General features: G+C 41.8%; 1 protein-coding gene across 3 annotated transcripts; it reads left to right on the top strand.

The window, feature by feature from the left end:
- The first annotated feature begins 111 nt into the window (after positions 1-111).
- ldhba (lactate dehydrogenase Ba) lies at positions 112-16,358 on the top strand. Of its 3 annotated transcripts, XM_086146736.1 has the most exons (8): positions 112-245; positions 9,238-9,374; positions 9,593-9,710; positions 9,794-9,967; positions 10,073-10,246; positions 10,530-10,647; positions 15,057-15,180; positions 15,616-16,358. In XM_086146736.1, the coding sequence occupies exons 2-8, from the start codon at positions 9,246-9,248 to the stop codon at positions 15,781-15,783; spliced, it is 1,005 nt and encodes a 334-aa protein (XP_086002862.1). In that variant the 5' UTR covers positions 112-245; positions 9,238-9,245; the 3' UTR covers positions 15,784-16,358. The 3 variants fall into 3 exon arrangements, with proteins under 3 accessions (XP_086002862.1, XP_086002860.1, XP_086002861.1); XM_086146734.1 differs by having other exon boundaries at positions 9,794-10,246; XM_086146735.1 differs by having other exon boundaries at positions 128-245; positions 9,241-9,374; positions 9,794-10,246.
- Positions 16,359-21,723: the final 5,365 nt, after the last annotated feature.

Raw genomic sequence — 21,723 nt, 5'->3', positions numbered from 1 at the left:
CGTCCTCATCTGGTCAGGATAAATGGACACCGTCACGCATGTCGGCGACCTTCCTCACGCGTGAACAGGCGAACTCCTCCTCCTCCTCCTCCTCCTCCTCCTCCTCCTCCTCCTCTTCTTCTTCCTCCCCGCTGCGCCACAAACCTTCCCTCCATCTCTCCGCCAGCCGCCGTCGGAAGCACCACCTGCCTCGGTCACCGGACCAAATATCGGATATCAACCCCGAAACCCTCTGAAAAACGCAGGTAAATCCGGTTGTTTTTATTGCGCGCGGTTCGCGTACGGACGCGTGCCGATCGCCGCCTCAGCAATGGATGCTGCGGGAGCGCGCCTCATTTTTTTTTTTTTTCTGCCACATTGCACCGGCCGCTCAGTAACGGCTCAGAGCAGATTTGTGGATCAGGATTAACGAGGGGGAAAAATGGGACACTTCAGGAGACCGAGGCGCGATCTGAAAATGAAGCGACTCTGTTATTTCGCTTCGTGTCGCGTGGATTTCACCTCGTACTCCGCGCGCAAAACATATGTGGTGAGGAAGAAGTAGAGTTACTGTTCGCTTTCCCGTATCCAATTAATTTAAGGAACACCTAATGCCTCATTTTGTTATTTTTCTTATGTTTATTTTAACCGAATCGCCCGTGTAGGGACAGGAAACATTCTCAACCCACATCAGTGTTGGTATGACACGTTAATTACCATATTTGGAGCTTCGCTGTCGTTTTCAATTGAACTAACATTCGCCCCCTCCTCTTAGATTCAACTGGATTGTAAAGGCTCAGGCCTGTTCTATTACATAACCTTCATTCTGGTACAGCATCACGTTCAGATAAAGAAGAATATAATTTTTATTATAGTAGAAAAGAAAAGGCAAAATTCTTCTCGCAGGAGATGATGACAGATCAGGTGATAATGTAATAGCCAACTATTTTTATAGTTTAACTAATTTACTTTTGAGGCTAAAATGGGGCAAGAGGTGTTGCCTGCTGTCTTCAAATGTCCATTTGATCTTGGTGGGAGAACTTGAAGGTGTGCCAGCAACTGAAATATATTAGGGCCATTGTGAGCTGCCTGGCTCTGCGCTTCATCCGAAGATCTCAGATCAAAAAATAACTTAAGCGAGAAGGAAGAAGGGGATTATTAATCGCAGAGATACAGTTTGTAAACGTCGGGAAAGCCCTGATTTTATTTTACACCGTGGCCAATTTTTTAGTGAGCAGTACCCCCTTCTGCCCCCTGAGCTTTTAAATGTAACAGCAATTACAGAGGAAGACGGCGATTCACCTGTTCTCCGACAGAAATTGCAAATCGATGCATCTGAGAAACACACCTTTTATTGAGGGTCTGAGAGGACAAATTATATTTAAGTCATCAAAAATAAACTCATAGTGATTAAGGTAAATTATGGAACATAGTGCCTTTTAAGATTTGTTAGTGAAGTGAAGTGAAAGCACTGGTTTAGGAAGGAATCCTTGTTGTCCAATCATGTATATGTAGTATATTGTTATTTACTATTTATTATTACCATTACTATAATCACTACTCACTATTTATTATTTATTTCAAATTACAAAAAATCTTTGTGTAATTTGTGAAAATGTTTTCACATGTTTTGAAAATCCAGGCAGCAAAAGTTCTCACATTTGTGTTGTGGTGTGAAATATTAAAACAAAGTACTATAAAATCCACCAATGAAGCATTTTGTATTTTGTACTTCCAGCTGCTTGGATTTATGTTTTTTTGTAGTGACAGACATATTTAAAACTCAACACTGAAGAATGTTGAGAAATGGAAATGTTAAAAAGGTAGAGTTTCTGTCTGAGTGGAAACTGTATGTGTGTATTTTTGTGTGTGGATGAGTATGCATTTTTGTGTGTGTGATTCTGCACGTCCCTCTTCTGGGCCGACATGTCCCTCCCGTATTTTTAATTACACCCATTCAACGTTCTGATGTAGTTGATGTAGTTGTGCAAGGAAGGTATTTGAAATCCTGTGTTTTATACTAAAATCAACTTTTGAATTTGAGCTGAATTTAGAATATTTGACATGACGTCTTGACTGGTCTTGGTACAAGTATCATAATTCCCACATGCACCTAAAGGGTTACAGAGTGGAAGGGAGGAAGGAACCCAAAAGAACTCCTCAAGTGTTTATTCTGAAACTTGCAATGGGTCTACTTTGGAAAGACTGAGAGGATCTTTTATTTATTTTAGGCTGAACTGTATTATTTTAAAGCAGAGCTCATTTGAAAGCGACTGCTCTCCATGAAAGTTTTCTTTGGTTTGCATAAAATCACTATGAGATTCATGGCCTTAAATGTCAGCCTGTATACTTTGGATGAAACTTCCTGCATCCAAAAAGGATAATGCTTTAAAGTCTTATAAAGGCCAAACAATCTGCTGTCAAGCATTTCTATAAGTATATTAATCAAATGAATCACAGAGAAACTCCTTCATCTTTATCATACATTTCATTCAGTCATTCACTCTACTGCTCATCCTAACCGCTGTGCTATCCTAATTCTTATTAATACATGTACCGTAGTTTTCGGATTATACGTCGCTCTGGATTATAAAAGCATATATAAGTCGCGCTGGGGTATAAGTCCCATTGTATGGGGAAATTTATTTGATAAAATCCAACACCAAGAATAGACATTTCATCTCGAAAGGCAATTTAAAATAAAAATAGAATAGAGAACAAAAGGCTGAATAAGTATAGCCTATATGACTCATTAACAACGAACTGAGAACGTGCCTGGTAGGCTATGTTAACGTAATATATTACGGTAAGAGTCATTCAAATAACTGTAGCATATAGCACATGCTATAACCAAACAATCAGTGTCACTCTTAATCACTAAATTCAACAAAATCTTCTCCTTCGGTGTCACTTCTGAACAACTCCGCCAACTCTGAAGATAGACAATGCGCAGCTTCCTCTTCTACTGGTACGTCGCCAACGTCAGAGTCATCGTCAGTTGCAGTTCCAATTATTCCATCCTTTCTAAATCCCGACAAGATGGTGCCGTTGCCCTGATAGAGAGGCGACTGCGTCGCATGAAGCGGTAACACCAGGAAGGTCCTCCCGCATATTCATTTATATTCATCTCCTTGGCAACTACCTGGGTGTGAAGACGCAACTGTACACTTGACAAGCCTCTCCCGGCAGTATGTTGTTCAAGCACCCATGTGTGAACTCGTTCCTCTAGCTGGGCCCAGCAGTGACGTGCGGTGAGGTTCATGGCTGGCGAGGCACTGACGTCATCACAGTCAGATTTATAAACATATGAACCCTATAGATTAGCTAATACACCATTTTATTGGCAGCAGTGGACGTGTTTTGTTTAAAATATCATATCAGCATTCTTTACATATGCAAACTGTAGCATAGAAAAAAGCACATGTATAGAAAACCTTATCATCTCATACCTTTACTTATAAATGAAGTCTATGCGCTGAAGCATCGATAACCTGCTTGTAGAAGTCTTCCATTTCTTTCTTCAGTTTTAAAAGTCTCTGTCTCAATGGAAATCACTGCTAGTGAAGACAGTCGTCCTTGATGGGCCCTGTTCCGACTGTAAGTTTTGAGTCTTTTCGGTTCCGAGAATGAGCGCTCCACTGATGCTGTCTTAGCCGTAACGGTGACCACAGGCCCGGAGCAACTTTGTCGCCTCTGGAACTGTTTGAATGAGATCCTTCTGGGCCAAAAAGTTGATAAGCTGCCCAGGAGATTTATAATCATCCCTTACCGTCTGTGAGCTATACAGCCTGATGAGATCGGCAAAAAAATAGTTGGATGGCTGCACTTGACTTGCTAGCTGTTTAGTGTAGCTTGCTATTGCTAATTCTATTATTCTGTGGCAGAGTAGTAAGAAGGATCCCTGGGATCACCAGTTCCCCCTACCATGAGGCACCGTCATGGCGTGCCTCACTTAATGTCTCTTCGCATTTGTTTTATGATTGCGTGAAACATAAGAAACACATTACAGTTGTTGACGAAAAGCATTATACACATCAGCTAAACTGGAAATTTAGTTCATATATTAAAAGTGTTTTTTTAATAGTGACATCCAGAGACACAGCAATATGGTCTCAGAGCATAGCATGCTAGCACAGTCAGCAGAATCATTGCACAATCCATAGTGGGCTCAGCTGGTTGCCGTGTCACCGCATGTCTCTTCATATTTGAACAGTAAATGTGAATTTTTTTGAGCGATTTTGAAAAAAATAACTAAAAATGGTGAAGCTACGTGGAAAATAACTTTATAATACAAATCGCTGAATAAATATAACCATTTAATTAATTTATTCATTTTGCATTTTTTTCTTTCCGTGATGACCGGTGAGGCCCTGCTTCTACTGACTGCACGTCACTGGTGGCCACCTAGCTTTTAGCCCGCGATTAGCTTTTGTAGTTTCCTTCATTTCAGCAAGAGTATCCTCCGCTTTTCGCCAGTCCGAACTCACCCTATCTTCAAGGGAGAGTCCGCCAACCCTGCGAAGAAAACTCATTTCGGCTGCTTGCATCCGCGATCTTGTTCTTTCGGTCACTACCCACACCTTGTGACCATAGGTGAGAGTGGGAACGTAGATCGACCAGTAAATTGAGAGCTTCGCCTTCTGGCTTAGCTCCCTCTTCACCATGACAGACCGGTGCAGAGTCCGCATCACAGATCCTTCTGTCGATGTCCCGCGCGATCTTTTCCTCACTTGTGGACATGACCCCGAGATACTTGAACTCCTCCAAGTTGGCCAGGACATCTTCCCCAACCTGTAATGGGCACTCCACCTGTTTCCAGTTGAGCACCATGGTCTTAGATTTGGAGTTGCTGATCCTCATCCTGACCGCTTCACACTAGGCTGCAAACAGCTCCAATGAGAGCTGGAGATCAAGGCCTGATGAAGCCAACAGAATTACATCGTCTGCAAAAAGCAGAGACTCGATCCTGCAGCCACCAAACTGGATTCCCTCAACGCCCTGGCTGTGCCTAGAAATGCTGTCCATTTTAGTAATGAACAAAATCTGTGACAAAGGGCAGCCATGGCAGAGTCCAACTCTCACTGGAAACAGGTCCAACTTTCAACTGGTAATGTGGACTAAGCTCCAACACCGATCATACAGGGACTGAAGAGCCCATATCACAAGGTTCGGTAGCCCATACTCCCGGAGCACCCCTCACAGGATATCCCGCGGGGCACAGTCGAATACCTTCTCCAGGTCCACAAAACACATGTATACTGGTTGGGCAAACTCACATGCCCCCTTGAGGACCCTGCCGAGGGCATAGAGTTGGTCCACTGAAAAACCACACTGCTCCTCTTGGATCTGAGGTTCAACTACCCGGCAGATCCTCTTCTCCAGCACCGCTGAATAGACCTTACCAGGGAGGCTGAGGAGTGTGATCCCACTACAGTTGGAGCACACCACCCCGGTCTGCCTGTCCAGTGACACTGTCCCTGACATCCATGCTATGCGCTAGAGGCGTGTCAACCAGGACAACCCTCCAGCATCCAGAGCCTCGAGGCACCCAGCGCAGACTTGATTCACTCCCGGGGATCCGCTGAAGAGCTTTTTGACTGCTTCAGCAACTTCAGCCCCAGAAATATGTGTGTCCACCAGCTCTGCTTCCTCATTTGAAGGCATTTCAACAGGGTTGAGGTGGTCTCGCAAGTATTCCTGCCAACGATCAATAACGTCTCGAGTAGAGGTCAACAGCGCCCCGCTCCCACTGTACACAGTGTTGATGGACCACTGCTTCCCTCTGGGGCTGGTGGACCAGAATCTCTTCAACAAGCACCGGAAGTCATTCTCCATGGTCTCCCTGAACTTTAGCTTCGGCAACCACCGCAGCCACAGGCCACTTGGCTTGCCGGTACCTGTCAGCTGCTTCCGGTGCCCCACAGGCCAGGAAGTCCCGATAGGATTGACAGCATTTGACAGCATTCCTTATCGCTGGGGTCCACCAGTGGCTGCGAGGTTTACCACCCGACAGTCGCTGCCTTTCGGCAGCTATTCTGCCACCGTTCTGCCTCTTCGGCAATGGAAGCACACAACATGGCCCATTCCGACTCAATGTCCCCTGCCTTCCTTGGGATATGGCTGTAACTGCTGGAAGTGGGAGTTGAAACTATTTCTGACAGGGGACTCTGCCAGACATTACCAGCAGACCCTCATAACATAACAAACAGACAACATAACAAACATAACATAACAAACATAACAGATTCTCTGTTATGCTTGGATCTGCCAGGTCTGACAGGCAGCCTCCCCCACCATCGGAGCCAGCTCACCACCAGTTGGTGACCAGTTGACAGCTCCGCCCTTCTCTTCACCCGAGTGTCCAGGACATGTAGCCACAAGTCCGATGACACGACCACAAAGTTGATTAAAGAGCTGTGGCCTAAGGTGTGTTTGTGCTAAGTGCACATATGGACACCTTTATGTCTGACCATGGCGTTCGTTATGGACTGTCTGTGACGAACACGGAAAAGCAATAACAAGACACCGCTCGGGTTCAGATCGGAGAGGCCATTCCTCCCGATCATGCCTTTCCATGTCGCACCATGTCGCATTGAAGTCTCCCAGTAGGACGAGGGAGTCCTCAGTAGGAGTGATCTCTAACAGCCCCCCTGGGAATCCCAAGAGGGGTGGATAAACTGAGCTGCTGTTGGGTGCAAAGCCACAAACAACAGCCAGAGCCCATCCCCCCACCTGAAGGCAGAGGTAGGCTACCCTCTCATCCACCGGGTTGAACCCAAACATGTAGGCAGTAATTGGACGGCAATCAATATGCTCACACCTGCCTGGCACCTCTCTCCAAGGGCAAATCCAGAGTAAAAAAAGAGTCCAGCTCCACATGAGAGGCCTGGTTTCAGACCCCACGCTGTGCGTCGAGGTGAGTCTGACTGTACTGTATCTAGTCAGGTTCTGCAGCTCAGGATCAGACTGCGAAGGTTCCCCACTCCGGCCACCGCCCAGCTCACACTACACCTGACCCCCTTGGCCCTTCTTGTGGATGGTGAGCCCAGGGGAAGAAGGTTCTATGTCAATCCTATGGGCCATGCCCGGCCAAGCCCCATGGGCAAAGGTCTAGTCGCCGGGTCCTTGCCATCGAACCCTGCCTCCGGGCCTGGCTCCAGGGAGAGAGACCTAGTGACCCACGTCAAGGCAAGGGAAGAAATGATCCAAAGTTTTTCTTCTTCATGGGGCTCTTCTGAGCTGCGTTTGTCTGGTCCCTTCCCCCTGGTGACCCTTCCAGGGCCTTAAAGCCCCCGACAACATAGCTCTCAGGATAACTGGGACGCGTAAACCCCTCCACCACAGTAAGGTGGCAGCTCACTAGACAATTTTATGAATGTATTTACTAACATACACAGCTCATGGTGGAATGTCATTGGGACTTGAAGCACCGGTATAATACCATGTATGGTCTCTGTCAACATCTGTTTATCTAAGAAGCCAAAATTCCATTTTTTTTTTTCTTTATATTGAAATATGATTCCACCTGTCATGAAGAAAGGTCCCTGACTTCAAGCACGAAGGCATTACTGTCTCATCCTCTGGAATGCTCGCAGATGAAAATGTATTTGCTTTGCAAGTGAGCAGCATTTCTTTTCTTAGGACAAGATAGTCTGTGTGTTACTGCCTATGAAATTCCATTCTCATTTGTCAAATCCAGTGGGACTGACTGCTGTGCGTAGGGACCCAACAGCTGGATTTGTCCAATAGGCATCAGATTAATTTTAAATGTTGTCCCTTAGTGAATACCCACTCACTGTAATTTGATTATTAAGCAAAAGGATTTAGAAACCTGATTACTTTCTGGTTAATGAGGGCAAGTCTGGTGTGACTTCAAATGTTTATATTTATTCGGAAAACACTAATGGTTTGGTCTTTGACTCATGATACTGTTTCTTCATCTGGAGGCATCTTTCTTATGTTGTGGATTATGTAAAGCACCTCTTTTTGCCATCAATACTATTCAAGCTTCTCATGTTTCCGCTTTCTGATGTCGCAGTTCTCAGGATTGCACTCTCTATTGCCCCCACCTTCTCCTGTTCTCCTGAGTCACACACTATCTTCTGAAACACCTTACATTCTTATCCAAAACCTCAGACTTGTGGTGTTCCGTGTTTGCTTTTGCTGTTTTTTATGTGCTAAACTGTCTCTGAGACCCCTTGGCATGGCCTCCAGATGGATCCTGTCTGACTTGGTTGATCTTCCTACTTTTTATCATGGGGTTGACCTGTCAGGTACTCAATTTAGGAACCATCATTCTAGATCTTGACTGAATCATTGTGGTCTGTAGCTGAAATGCACCAGTGGCCTCTATCTCCTACATGATACCGACCAGAATATACTCTCCGGAGATATTTGACTCTGGCTTACTTTCTTATTGCCTCCTAACGGTTTCCAGTTGCTTTAGTTATCCAGATCATCGGAAGTGTTGCTTCTCTGTAGTTCATCCTCTCCAGGTCTGATCCTCTTCCCTCTCCTTGAGACAATCTGAATACCACCGCTGATCCAATGCAAAACGGCAACAGTGAGAGTGCATCAAGCGAGCACATGCAATATTTGATGGTAAACTGTTCTGACTGGCTTCCAGTTGGCCTCAGGTGGTGTTTTCCAAAGCCCTATTGAGTTATTGATGACATGTCCTTCTGATCTTGTGTGGTCCCAAGTACTTTGGTATTTTGTGGCGTAACACACAAGTTTGTCATTCAGTCATTCAGTCATTCAGTCTCCTGGGCCCTGTTCATGAATTTGGCCACATGTACAATTATTTCCACTGCTATGATGGCCAACAATTGATTTCATTGTGTGAAGAGGCAGGTTATTAATGGTTATTAGATGGAATCCAGACGCCTGGGGTACTTCATCATATATAAAATTGGATGGGACCCACCTTTGTTGTGACTTGGGTATTTCATTAAATAATTATAATAGACAAATGATACAATTTTAAAAAGACTGTGATGATATGCAACTGTTGGTTGCAAAAGTGTGTGAGGGTATCACTTGCCCTCTTTTGAAACAGATGTTAACTCTAACACTGATTACCCATGTTTTCACTTGGAGCCATTTAGTACCCCAAGTGGATTGAAATTGTGAAAGAATCTGTGAAAAACTGCCTATCTCAACCAAAGTTTTTCCAAGATATTGACACAAGTGAAATTGAAGGCCGCATCCTGTTGATGATGAATAACGGAGGCATTGCTGTGTGTGTTTCTTCCACAGCAGCAACCATGTCGTCAGTGTTGCAGAAACTGATCAGCCCTCTGGCCAGCGGTTCAGCTGAGCCCCCCAGGAACAAGGTGACAGTGGTTGGGGTGGGACAGGTGGGCATGGCCTGTGCCATTAGCATCCTGCTGCGGGTAAGAAAAATCTTAATGGCTTTCAGAAATACAGAATACATCTACAGAAATAACAATTCAGATCTTATTGCTTGTGATTCTTTAGATTCTCAGAAAGGTCCACATTTCACGTCTTATATTTGTTTCATTCTGGAATGTCAAAAAGTGGCTCCTCATTGAAAAATAATATCAAAAATCAATAAAACTTCCAAAATGGAATGTCATTATTTCTTTCCCAGGATCTGTGTGATGAGCTGGCTCTGGTGGATGTGATGGAGGATCGCCTGAAGGGCGAGATGATGGACCTGCAGCACGGAAGCCTCTTCCTCAAGACATCCAAGATCGTGGCCGACAAAGGTGAGGGAGGACTCGCGTGGGACCACACTCCTCCACATTCTCTCCATCTCACATGAACTTCCCCATCTTTCCTTTTTCTCTAGACTACGCCGTGACTGCCAACTCCCGCCTGGTGGTGGTGACAGCTGGGGTTCGACAGCAGGAGGGTGAGAGCCGGCTCAACCTGGTGCAGAGGAACGTCAACGTCTTCAAGGCTATCATCCCCCAGATCATGAAGCACAGCCCCAACTGCACAATCATTGTCGTGTCCAACCCTGGTGAATATGCACATACACACACACACACACACACACACACACACACTTCCCTCTATCTGGCTCGTGTGTATTTCTGTGGCACTAATACGTTTGAAATAATTACAGTTGACATTTTAACCTACGTAACCTGGAAGCTCAGTGGCCTTCCAAAGCATCGCATCATCGGCAGCGGCACCAACTTGGACTCGGCTCGCTTCCGTTACCTGATGGCTGAACGCCTTGGCATTCATGCTAGCTCCTTCAACGGCTGGGTGCTGGGCGAGCATGGAGACACCAGCGGTGAGAGCGCGTAGCACTCATTCCCAAACTGGTCCTATAAAGTGAATGCAATTGTACATGGAAATTATATATGTGTGTGTGTGTGTGTGTGTGTGTGTGTGTGTGTGTGTTACGTTATAAGAATAAGAATAAGAATAAGAATAAGAACAACTTTATTTATCTCGAAGGAAATTGTTGTGCCAGAGTTTCAAGTAAAACATAACAATAATAAATAATAGTAGGATATGTTATGTTATGTTGTGTTACGTTACGTTACGTTACGTTATGTTATGTTATGTTCCAGTGCCTGTGTGGAGCGGGGCTAACGTTGCAGGAGTCAACCTACAGAAGCTCAACCCTGAGATTGGTACTGATTCTGATAAAGAGCAGTGGAAGGCCACACACAAAGCTGTGGTAGACAGGTATGTGTGTATTTTTTAAGTAATATACCATCATCTTTGTGACACTCGCCATAAAAGATTAATGATTAAATAGACAAATTGAACTGACTATGAAAGAAAAAAAAATCACCTGACAAAAAACACTTATTGAGTGCAACACCAGTGTTAACTATCATATTAAAAACATCAGTTGTTAGTCTATTGAAGCAAAAAAAAGTAGTTTTACTTAATTCAAGATTCAAGATTCAAAGTGTTTATTGTCACATGTACAGTGTAGAAATGTGTTTTCTTGTACAGTGAAATTCCTACTTTGCTGTCTGCAGTGCATTGGGATGTGTTTTGGTGGAAGAGTGTGAACGTTGTGATAAATATGATTATAGATATGAATGTGAACGTTGCAAAAGAACAGTGAGTAGAATACAGGGCAATAAGGCATTTGAGTGCAGCTCGGTCTGCAACTCATAAAGTGCAGGTGTAAGGATGAGTGCAATTTGAGTGCAGATTAAGTGGCAGTAGACTTTACATGTGCAGGGAGAATAATGAGTGTCAACTGTTTAAGTGTCTGATGGCAGTGGGATAGAACAAATTCTTTAATCGTGTCGTTCTACATTTAACACATCTGTACCTCTTGCCGGAGGGTAGGAGTGTGAGTCCATGATGGGTGTGGGCATGGTCCTTGGCGATGGAGGCAGCTCGCTTGTGGACTTTGTGGTGGTAGATGCTCTGCAGAGAAGGCCGGGGGGTTCTGCTGATTCTCTCTGCATCAGCTGCACCACACAATGATGCAGCTGGTCAGGATGCGCACAACAATTCAGCTGTAGAAGTTGCCGAGGGCGACAAACACCCTCAGCCTCCTCAGGAAGTACAGCTGCTGTTGGGTCATCTGCGAACTTCAGGATGACTTTGTCCTCATGGGAGGCGACAAAGTCGTGGGTGAACAGGGTGTAGAGGATCGGGCTGAGGACACATCCCTGAAGAGTGCCTGTGTTAATGATGATGCTGGCTGAGGTCCTGTTACCTGAGGTCTGCCAGTCAGGAAGTCCAGGAGCTCCAGTGGTATGAAACCTGTAAATTTCGTCTGTGTTTGGTTGTTGGCGATATCCAAAATTGCGTGCCGTAAAAAAAGTTGTCCTTAGAGTGGAGGAGTCCGATCTAATTGAAAAAAAGCCGGCATGTGGCTGCGGAGCGAGCAAACATGTCTGCCAAGGAGGGCGCCATGTTGCCATGTTAATGTAGAATGCATCACTTTATCTGCATTAACTCAGAACCTCAGAAAGACCCCATAATAAAGTATATTATTTCACATGTAAATGGGAAGACATATTCAAGTAAATAAATTAGACATTTTTAAGTCATTAATTGGAAAGAACTGGCCAGATGTGTGAATGAGTGAATGAATGGTGTTCATCTCTATATGTGGCCCTGTGATTGACTGGTGACTGGAACAGCAGGGATCGGCTCCGGCACCCCCATGACCCTGTGCGCAGGATAAGTGGTAGCCAATGGATGAATGGATCTGGCAGTCATATCACTTTGACTTGATAAGTCTGTCAGAATATATATTGATTTTGTTCAACAGCAAACCCCATAGCGAGAGAAGTTTTACATAACTTCCTTACACCTGCATCTAAAAACAAGATCCAACCTGATGGCATGACTTATTTCTTTAGTTAATGAGGTTTAAAAGCAATTTACCATGTTTAGGTAGTTTACTATATGCACATTCATCTTGCTGTTTATTCATTTCTTTATATTAAATATTTCCAGTATGGATGCAAAACAATAAAAATAATTTGGTAAATCTGCCTTTGTGATTTTTGCACTTAGTTCTCTTAGCGTCAGATCTTCTACCTTTAATAAGTCAGTTAGTGCACATGTGGTTTGTAATGAGGAAGTTGTGTGAAGCTGTGGAAGCGGGGAGGTTAAACTTAATAGCAGGTGAAAAAATCAGAAGTCATCTCCTGTCTCTGCAGCTTAAGAGTTGTGCGACCCCTGCAAATCAAACCTGCAGGTTACACAGGAAATATGTCATAATTTCAAGAAAATGAAAATTCAAAAAAATTACAATGTTAATGATGCGATAATGTTTGTAGGAGGTTAAGATGTTAAATTGAAAGGCATATGCCAGTTTTATGACTAAATAGCAGATCGGTACAAGTCAAGTTAAAGGGATTCACATGATTCCCAAATGATTTTTCACTTTTTCAAAGCTTATCAAAATGTTTAGAATAACGTTGCATCACAGAAGATTTAATAAAAATATGCATGAAAGTTGATGACGGACATCAGGAGTACTTTAACTCAAAAATCACAACCCTCCATCCTCTTACTGCAGGCATGTCCAAAGTCTGGCCTGTGGAACAAATGCAGCCCTTGTTCAAATTCACACAGCCCACAGCGTTGTCATAAAATTAATAATATGCGGGTGCCAACACTGTTGACCACAGTATAGAACAGTGTACAAAAAGCTATTTTATATTTCACCAGATGATGGCAGTAGACCTGTGCCCAAACTGGCCCCGGGAAACTTTGACCCTTGTTACAAGGGCTCCACATACTTGTGCGAGAAGACAGTCTTGGTTATGAGCATGAATTGGTGAGGACAAGACCAAGTGACTTTCACCTGCATGACATTTTGCGCATCAAACCTACTGCTTTTGAGCCAGACGTGGTCCGTATACGTAAGACAAGATCTCAGTATCATCCTCACATTAGGGCTGCCATAAATTCTGAAATCTCTTTATTGTGTGTCATGATCAAAACCACAGTTTTGAATATGCACTGATTCTTCTCAATTTGTATATAATTCCTTCTTTATGTTTTTCGTTTTAAAATCAAACTCGGTCTTGCAAACTTGACAAATTATTATTTTTTTTGGTCTTAGTCTAAAATTGAAATAATAAAAAACACTGCATTTCTCCTTTTGATAATGAATAATACAAGGATTCATATGGCTCTTAATGTTTTGTACTTCTGAAAGTCAATGTTAGGGTTACTTTCCTGTTCAAATGTTTTGAATTTAGAAGTTCATAGTGAGCATTTAATAGTGAACAATATGTAATGTTTTAAATTAACCTAGATATGTTTAATCTTTCTGAAAAGTTTTATTTTTCCCAGACAGACTTTTTCCTTATCTTATATGGTATTGAAATACGAAAGAATGATTTTGGTAAAAACTTTAGATTTGTGTTTTATGTTCAGACATGAAAAGTATGCTATTTTCAATTGAAAAAAAAAACATTAAATACTTCATTTGCATTTGATGTTAATGGTTTGAAGAATGTCAGGCTGAATGGTTGGCTTTCACAAATTTTCACCTCATCAAATATGGCCCTCTTTGCAAATGATTTGGACACCCTTGTCTTAGTGGCTTTCATTTACATCACAACTTTGCAAAGACATTTTTTCAATTTTGTTTGTCTAGGCTTAAAAATGACAGCATGCTGGTCTAGTATATCTTCGAGTTTAGGAACACAGCTTAGAAACACAAGAATTCTTCCTTGTTGCTGCCAGTTACCATTAGCCAACTCTGCGGGCATAAGGGCCTGGTGATCACTGACTGGAAGGATTATTTTCCTCTCAAATGACCCCGGGTTAGTTTATCTTAGAGACATTTTCTTCTGTGGAAAGAGCCAAAAGAACAGACTCCCACCAAGTAAACCCATGCTGGAGAGGTCAGCTGTTTTTACAATCAGTTTTAGAGTCAGTCCCAAGGTTTTATGCAGAGCACAGGCACTATTCCCCCAGTAAAGCAGTAAAATTCAGATCCAATTTAAAATATAGTATTAATAATTTACCAAGTGTAAACTGAGTTTGTTTGATGTTGCTGTCGGAGTGGAAGGGTGTACCGCAGTCTTAGCACAAGTGGCATTTTGAATCTGGAGGACGTAATGCACGTTTAATACGTGAATAGCTGGGCTGTTCAAAACCTGGGCTGGCGATCATATCCCAGCTACAACATTGGAAAGACCAGCATAAATACATGCCTTAAATTAGAATTCAGCACACTGTCTAGATCACTAATTAAAATCTCATATTTACCGTGCTAATTTGAAAGTAAATAATCCAGGTGTGAGATGAGGATGCACAGGATTAAATGATCTATATTTATATAGTGCTTTAAACTGGATTGCATTCACCCATTTGCACACACACTCGCACACACCAATGACGGCTGAGCTGCCACACAAGGGGGTAACCAAAGCCATCACGAGCAACTTAGGGTGCAGTGCCTTGCCCAAGCACACTGGCATGCAGGTGGGAGAGGGTGGGGATTGAACTGTCAACCTCCTGATTGAAGAGATGCTTGCTACACCAACTGTGACACAGCTGCCACATTAAAAACTCAAATTAACAAACCAACCAATTAACAAACACACTCCAAATATGTCTATAGATTGACTTTAACATGGTTCTATGTTGTGACCTAGTGCCTACGAGGTGATCAAACTGAAAGGTTACACAAACTGGGCCATCGGACTGAGCGTGGCCGACCTGACGGAGAGTATCATCAAGAACATGAGCCGCGTCCATCCCGTCTCCACCATGGTCAAGGTCAGGAAGATCCATATATCCGTACATTCTGCTGTATTCCAAAAATAGTTAAGTCATACTATTCACTTCTGTGTCCTGGAAGTACAACTATTTGGGGTTGGAAAAGGTTGAATTCAAATTTCAACAGACAGGCTGTAATTACATTCCATTACATTACAGTCATTTGCCAGATGCTTTTATCCAAAGCGACTTACAAAAGTTTGCTGATGTCTTTGTTCTTTAGGAAAATTATTGTCTCCATCAATCTTAAAAAAAAAAGAATCAAGAAAATTGTATTAATTTTTTTTTTACAAAAATCTCTGGTTGATTCTTTCAAACAAAAATGTGTTCGTGGCGAACTGGTTTTCAATCCATTAAAAAAAAAAAAACCCTCCCTTTTCTTTAACACAGTGAAAGCTACTGTGTAGTTCTTCACATAACTTTGTGTGTCTCCAGGGCATGTACGGCATCAGCGAGGAGGTCTTCCTTTCCCTCCCATGTGTTCTGAACAGCAGTGGCGTCAACAGTGTGGTTAACATGACCCTGACGGACGACGAAGTTGCACAACTGAAGAAAAGTGCAGACACGCTGTGGGGCATCCAGAGCGACTTAAAGGACCTCTGAACACACAACTTCACAAGCAACACACACACACGTCCAGAATCCAAAGAGGCCAGTCAACAAGCATACACACCTGTTATTACGCCCCTCTCGTAGATTTTAGAGGCCAACGCCAGTGTTTTTTTTTCTTTCTGACGCTCAGCTGGGATTAAAAAAAAACAAAACTGGTGTTCCCCCTTAAAAAAGCACAAGAGCTGCTGTTGTTAGTGTTTTTGTGTTAGAAGATGTACCGTAGACCACGTTGCTATACTGTATGGATTCTCACAATCAAACACAAATGTCGAAAGGCAAAAAAAACATCACTATGCTCTTCCTGTTGAATGGTTGATTTAGTTCCCCCCAGGCAATATCGAAGAGAGAACAAAAAAAAGAAACGAAGAGAAAGAGACAAATCTAAATGGAAACTTTCCTGCTTATGATAAAGGTGTACGGCGTAAGTTTAGGTCAACATACATGGAATCTGTTGATTTATATGGGTGAAGGTTGTCATTTTCAAATGAAACTGGAAAAAGTATTTTAAACGTCCGTTGTTATTGTCTGACCCTGTGTTGGAAACAATAAAATAATTCAACAAATTATGAAGCCTCAAAGACATTTGTTTGCCTTAATTTTGCTTAGTAACAAATAATCTCAAAAAAAAAAGGGGCGGGAAGGCATATTGGTTTTATGGTTCGATTTCAACAGGGGGGGCTTCTGTCTTGAGTTTGCATGTCCTCCTCGTGTCTGTGTGGGTTTAATCTGATTTGTCTGGATGAATGCATGCAGTAGGTTCATTGGATACCATAAATTGTCCAAACGTGTGAATGAGAGAGTGAATGGTTGTATGTCTCTATATGTGGCCTTGTGATTGACTCACAAGGTGAACCCCTGTCTCTCGCCGTTTGCAGCTGGGACAGGTTACAGCACCCCTATGAACCCTGAGAACAGGATTTACCGAATGAATGACACGGCATTCAATCAGGAAGGTTGATTAATCGTAGTGCCTTTTTTATTTGTTTGCCTTTACTTTTCCATCTGAGCTGCATTCCATATGAAATCCTCAAAAATCTGATTTATATGTGCTAGTTATTTTTCTTAATTTTTATGTGATCAATCCATTCTGTATTGCTATCAACCAACGTGCGGTGAGGTTCATGGCTGGTGAGGCACTGACGTCATCAGTCAGATTTACAAATATATGAACTCGACAGAGTAGCTTATTCACCATTTTATTGGCAGTTGTTAACGTGTTTTGTTTAAAATATCCCATCAGCATTCTTTACATATACAAACTGTAGCATAGAAAAAAAGCACATTTAAAAAAAAAATGTTATTATCTCTTACCTTTACCGATAAATGAAGTCCATGTGCCGCTCCTTCTGAAGAAAAGCATCGATAACTTGCTTGTAGAAGTCTTCCTTATCTTTCTTCACTTTTAAAAGTCTCTCTGTCTCAATGGAAATCACTGCCAGTGAAGACAGTCGTCCTTGATCAGTCCTGTTCCGACTGTATGTTTCGAGTCTTTTCAGTGCAGACAATGAGCGCTCCACAGATGCTGTCTTAGCCGGATCGGTGACCACCAGCCAGAGCAACTTTGTCGCCTCAGGAACAGTTTAAATGAGATCCTTCTGGGCCAAAAAGTTGATAAGCTGCCCAGGAGATTTATATTCATCCCTCACTGTTTGTGAGCTATACAGCCTGATGAGATGGCAAAAAAATAGTTGGATGGCTGCACTTGACTTGCTAGCCGTTTACTGTAGCTTGCTATTGCTAATTCTATTATTCTGTGGCAGAGTAGTAAGAGGGATCCCTGGCATCAGCGGTGCCCCCTACCATGAGGCACCGTCACTGCGTGCCTCACTTAATGTCTCTTCCCTGTCGTTTTATGATAACAAGAAACTCGTTACAGTTGTTGGCGAAAAACATTATACACATCAGCTAAACTATGGAAATTTAGTTCATATATTTAAAGTGTTTTTTTTGATAGTGACATCCACAGAGACAGCACTAGTGTCTCAGTGCATAGCATGCCAGCACAGTTAGCATAATCATTGCACAATCCATAGTGGGCTCAGCTGGTTGCTGTGTCACCGCATGTCTCTTCTCCATAGTTGAACATTAATGTGATGAAAAAAAAAGAAAAAATTGTAAAGTGAAGTGGAAAATAACTTTATAGAGCAAATCCCTGAAAAATATAAGCATTTGATTAATTTTTTCATTTTACATTTTTTTCTTTCTATGATGACAGGTGAAGCCGGGCCTCTCCCGCGTCTACTGACTGCACGTCACTGCTATCAACCATATCAGCATTAAATCAATCATCACCGTTCAGTTAATATTTCTATTTTTTAAATGAAATAATCAACAGCTTACATGCTGCCTGTCCCTGCTCTCCAAGAGAACACTGCTGTTATTTGAAGGATAATCTTAATATCCTCAATCTCTGTGGAGCGTTGGTTCACTTCAGGGGCTCCATCTTACAGCTACTGACATTTAGCAGCAACTTTAAAATCAGCCTCAAACAACAGTGTACACTGACAGAGATATACATTCTAATATTGCCAAACCACCATGTGACTGATTACATAACCCACTTAAAATATCTGATAGGATGTACAATATGTCTCATTAGACAAGGGTTTCACCACAAGATAAAGAATTTATTTTTCAACATTCTTTTTTTTCGTCTTTACCTATTTGCACTCTTTATTGCCTTTTCACTGTTTTTTTCATTTTTCATGTTACTGATTGGGTAGATATAGAACTTAGAAATGCACCACAATTAATATATCATGACATGTAATTAAATATGAAACAAAATCGATATTTTGATTGAAGAAAATCACTTGTCTATCAAGTGGTATCAATAAAGCTCCAAGATAGACTCCAGCATCCCCATGACTCTAAGTGCGGAAAAGCAGTAGATAGTGGATGGATGGATGAATAATGCTCTAGCTTGATAAATGGAATTAACTGTGTACATAACACACATTTTACATATACTTTCTTTTTGTGTATTACATCCGCATGACAGTGATCAACAATGAAAAATTTGTTCGAGCTATTCACTTACATTCAATGTACAGTAATGAGAAAATTATGGCGGGTCAATAGGCCACAGGGTCAGGACAAGGCCAGACAGATCTTGGGATGATAAAGCACTTCATAATTATTGATATAGAACCAATCGCGTAAGTTAATGATGATAAGATAACAAGTACAAGTACATGGCAACATTTTTCTGTAATAATAATTTCATAATTAATTATTAAAATGTGTTTAACTGTCAAAATGAAATGGAATTATTAGCCATTTTGTATATTCATTTACCAGCGTGTTGTAAAAGAGGGCAATTCACGGCCATTATGTGATTGTCTCAGGCACTACAGAATATGTACATATTTAACTTGCACACAAGTTAAAAATTGAATATTTTTTATTCAGAAACTTTTGTTAAATGTCAGAAATAATGTTTTTTATATTCCCACCAGGTGACCTCTGACACCCATATAGGTGAAATGCACAATGAATGGAAAGAGTGAAAATCGGACCACAGTTTCCATGTCGAAGGTAATAAATAGTAATCAGAATTTATTTGAACTGAACCAGGAACATTGTCATTATCGAAATATTTTCAGATTTCAAAGCAGCATAGCATGAAAAGAGGAAAAGATGCTGTATCCGAAAAACATCCATATTCAAACATTCCGGTTCAGCAAAGATATAAACAATAGATATTTCTATATTTTTATATTTCTATAAATATAGAAATATAGATAGTATATAGATAGTATATATACTATCTATATTCTATATATTTCTATATTTCTATTAAATATTTCTATAAAATTTATAACATCCACTCCGTTTCTGGGGCTTTTATTGGAAATAAATTAGAAACTTCAAGCAGCGATATTTACCATTGTTATCTACCACAGAATGCTCACACTGAATATGCCAGATTCCATATCAAAGGTTCCGTGTATGAATTTAGATAAATAATCCGGCTGATTTATCAAACAAAGAAGCAGAACAAGTAAATTTCTTACATTTCAGCATAAATAAATATATTTTTTTTCTCTATTTTTTGGTGGTTTACCAAAACTACAAAAAAATTGTGATTATAACATGATCACAACCTATATTTGGTCCAATTGTCGCATTACTGGACTATTAATGTCACATGGAGCAAGATTGAGTCTTGGGCTGTTAGAAATGTTCAGTTAGGGACGCCAGCTCACAAAGCTCATGTTGACAGTGCTGTGATGTAACAAAGGAAGACGTGATGTCATATAGGAAAAACATAAGAATTTGTGAAACCACTATCAATCGCCTGTGATGTCACTGCAGTTTTGTGATGATGTCATATCACAGCTATTTAAAGGAGACAAACAGAAACGGGGTCAGATCTGGGAAAACATACGGACCTGATATGCTGTGACCAGCAGACAGACAACAGGAGGACACTAATATCAGTGGTGGTATCTGAAACAGAAGACTAGCGACGATGGACTTAGCCTCTTCCACCCCTGTGCTGCTTTCACAGGCCGCCGTGCCACAGCCAGGACAGCGAAGAGAGGAAACGCCATCTTGTGGTTCTCAACGATCACACAAAAACGAGAGACTCCAGAGGCCTGACTTTGAGGGAGGGCAGGGTGACATAATTGAGGATCTGTGTAACAGGCTGAAGGGAGCGGAGCTGTCCAACAAAGATGCTGACAATTCACCCACAGGCTCATCCTCACCTTCGTCCTCTAAGACCCACTTGGGTCCCCCTTCACAGAAACCAGAAGTTAGACTTTCACCAACACCTCGCCGGTCAGGAGCTATTGTTAACTGAAACTAATTGTTGTCATTCTCAGTTCACATTAATGACTAGATATGTAATATAATGTGTATTTCTCTTGGGTTTTGGGCTATTTGTCATTGTCATTGTGTGTCTGGCCTCATTGACTTGAGACTTTTTTCCCTTCAGCTTTGTAAAAGGTACACGCAGGGCACATGTGGACACGACCAAGGTTGTGGGTAGCGTCTTGCCCATTTCAGATTTGAGCGACTTCTCCAGCCCGACTGACATTTGCCAAATTAAGAAGAAAAAAGCAAAGTCAAGCGATAGACTCACTTTGGTCACCATACATGGAGGCAAATTACCTTTCAAGAGAAAGGTAAGCAATGCGAATAAACAAGTATACTGAGATGACTGACTGGAACAGACATAGTACCAGTTGCATTTAAATGATTTGCTGTTCTTGTGCCCTAAATTTGTAGTGAAATCATTCTTTAAAATTTTGTGTCAGCAGAATCATGGACAATCTAGGAGAGCCCACAGGAAGAGATACTGCTGGAGCTTGAAACTGCTGGTGGAGGGAACACACTTTTCCATAGGTGATTCATATCACTGGAGGGGGATCCTGACCAAAGATTTCTCTCAAAGAAACATCAGTTTCAAAGAGTGGAACTTCTGGCAAGTTGGAAACCTAATTTAATGCAGTGAGAAATTACACTCTGGCAGCCATGTTTCAACTGAGGATGGAATCATAAAATTGAAGAATCGAGATTAGTACCAAATGGATCTGCGGAGCAGTGCCGGTCTAGAGACTGGGGGTTTGGGACCACTGATCTGAAAAACCCTGGTATTTTAAAAACCTAGTACTTTAAACACATCTGTTCAGTGTACCTCACCTCACCTGCAACCGACCTCCCAACATAATATGAAAATACAAATAGGTTTAAACTTGTAAGTAGCTAATATTTGAATAGCTTGCTTTTCACATTTAATGGACACTTAGGAATGATTCCACAATAATTCATTGATTTTGGTAATGATGAAAAATTACTGTTGATGAATTACTGTTGATGCTCTACTCACTATTTTAGGTTAATGTTGATACTTGTTTTCTGTGTGATTTTGGGGTTGCTGGGAATTTTGTTGGTGTGGTTTGGGGTGCAAGGAATTCCGTTTTT

The sequence above is a fragment of the Fistularia commersonii genome, chromosome 5 (assembly GCF_037954325.1).
Source record: "Fistularia commersonii isolate RoL2024-O1a breed Wild chromosome 5, RoL_Fcom_v1.0, whole genome shotgun sequence".
Taxonomy (NCBI): domain Eukaryota; kingdom Metazoa; phylum Chordata; class Actinopteri; order Syngnathiformes; family Fistulariidae; genus Fistularia; species Fistularia commersonii.
This window is presented reverse-complemented; position numbering and strand designations above follow the sequence as displayed.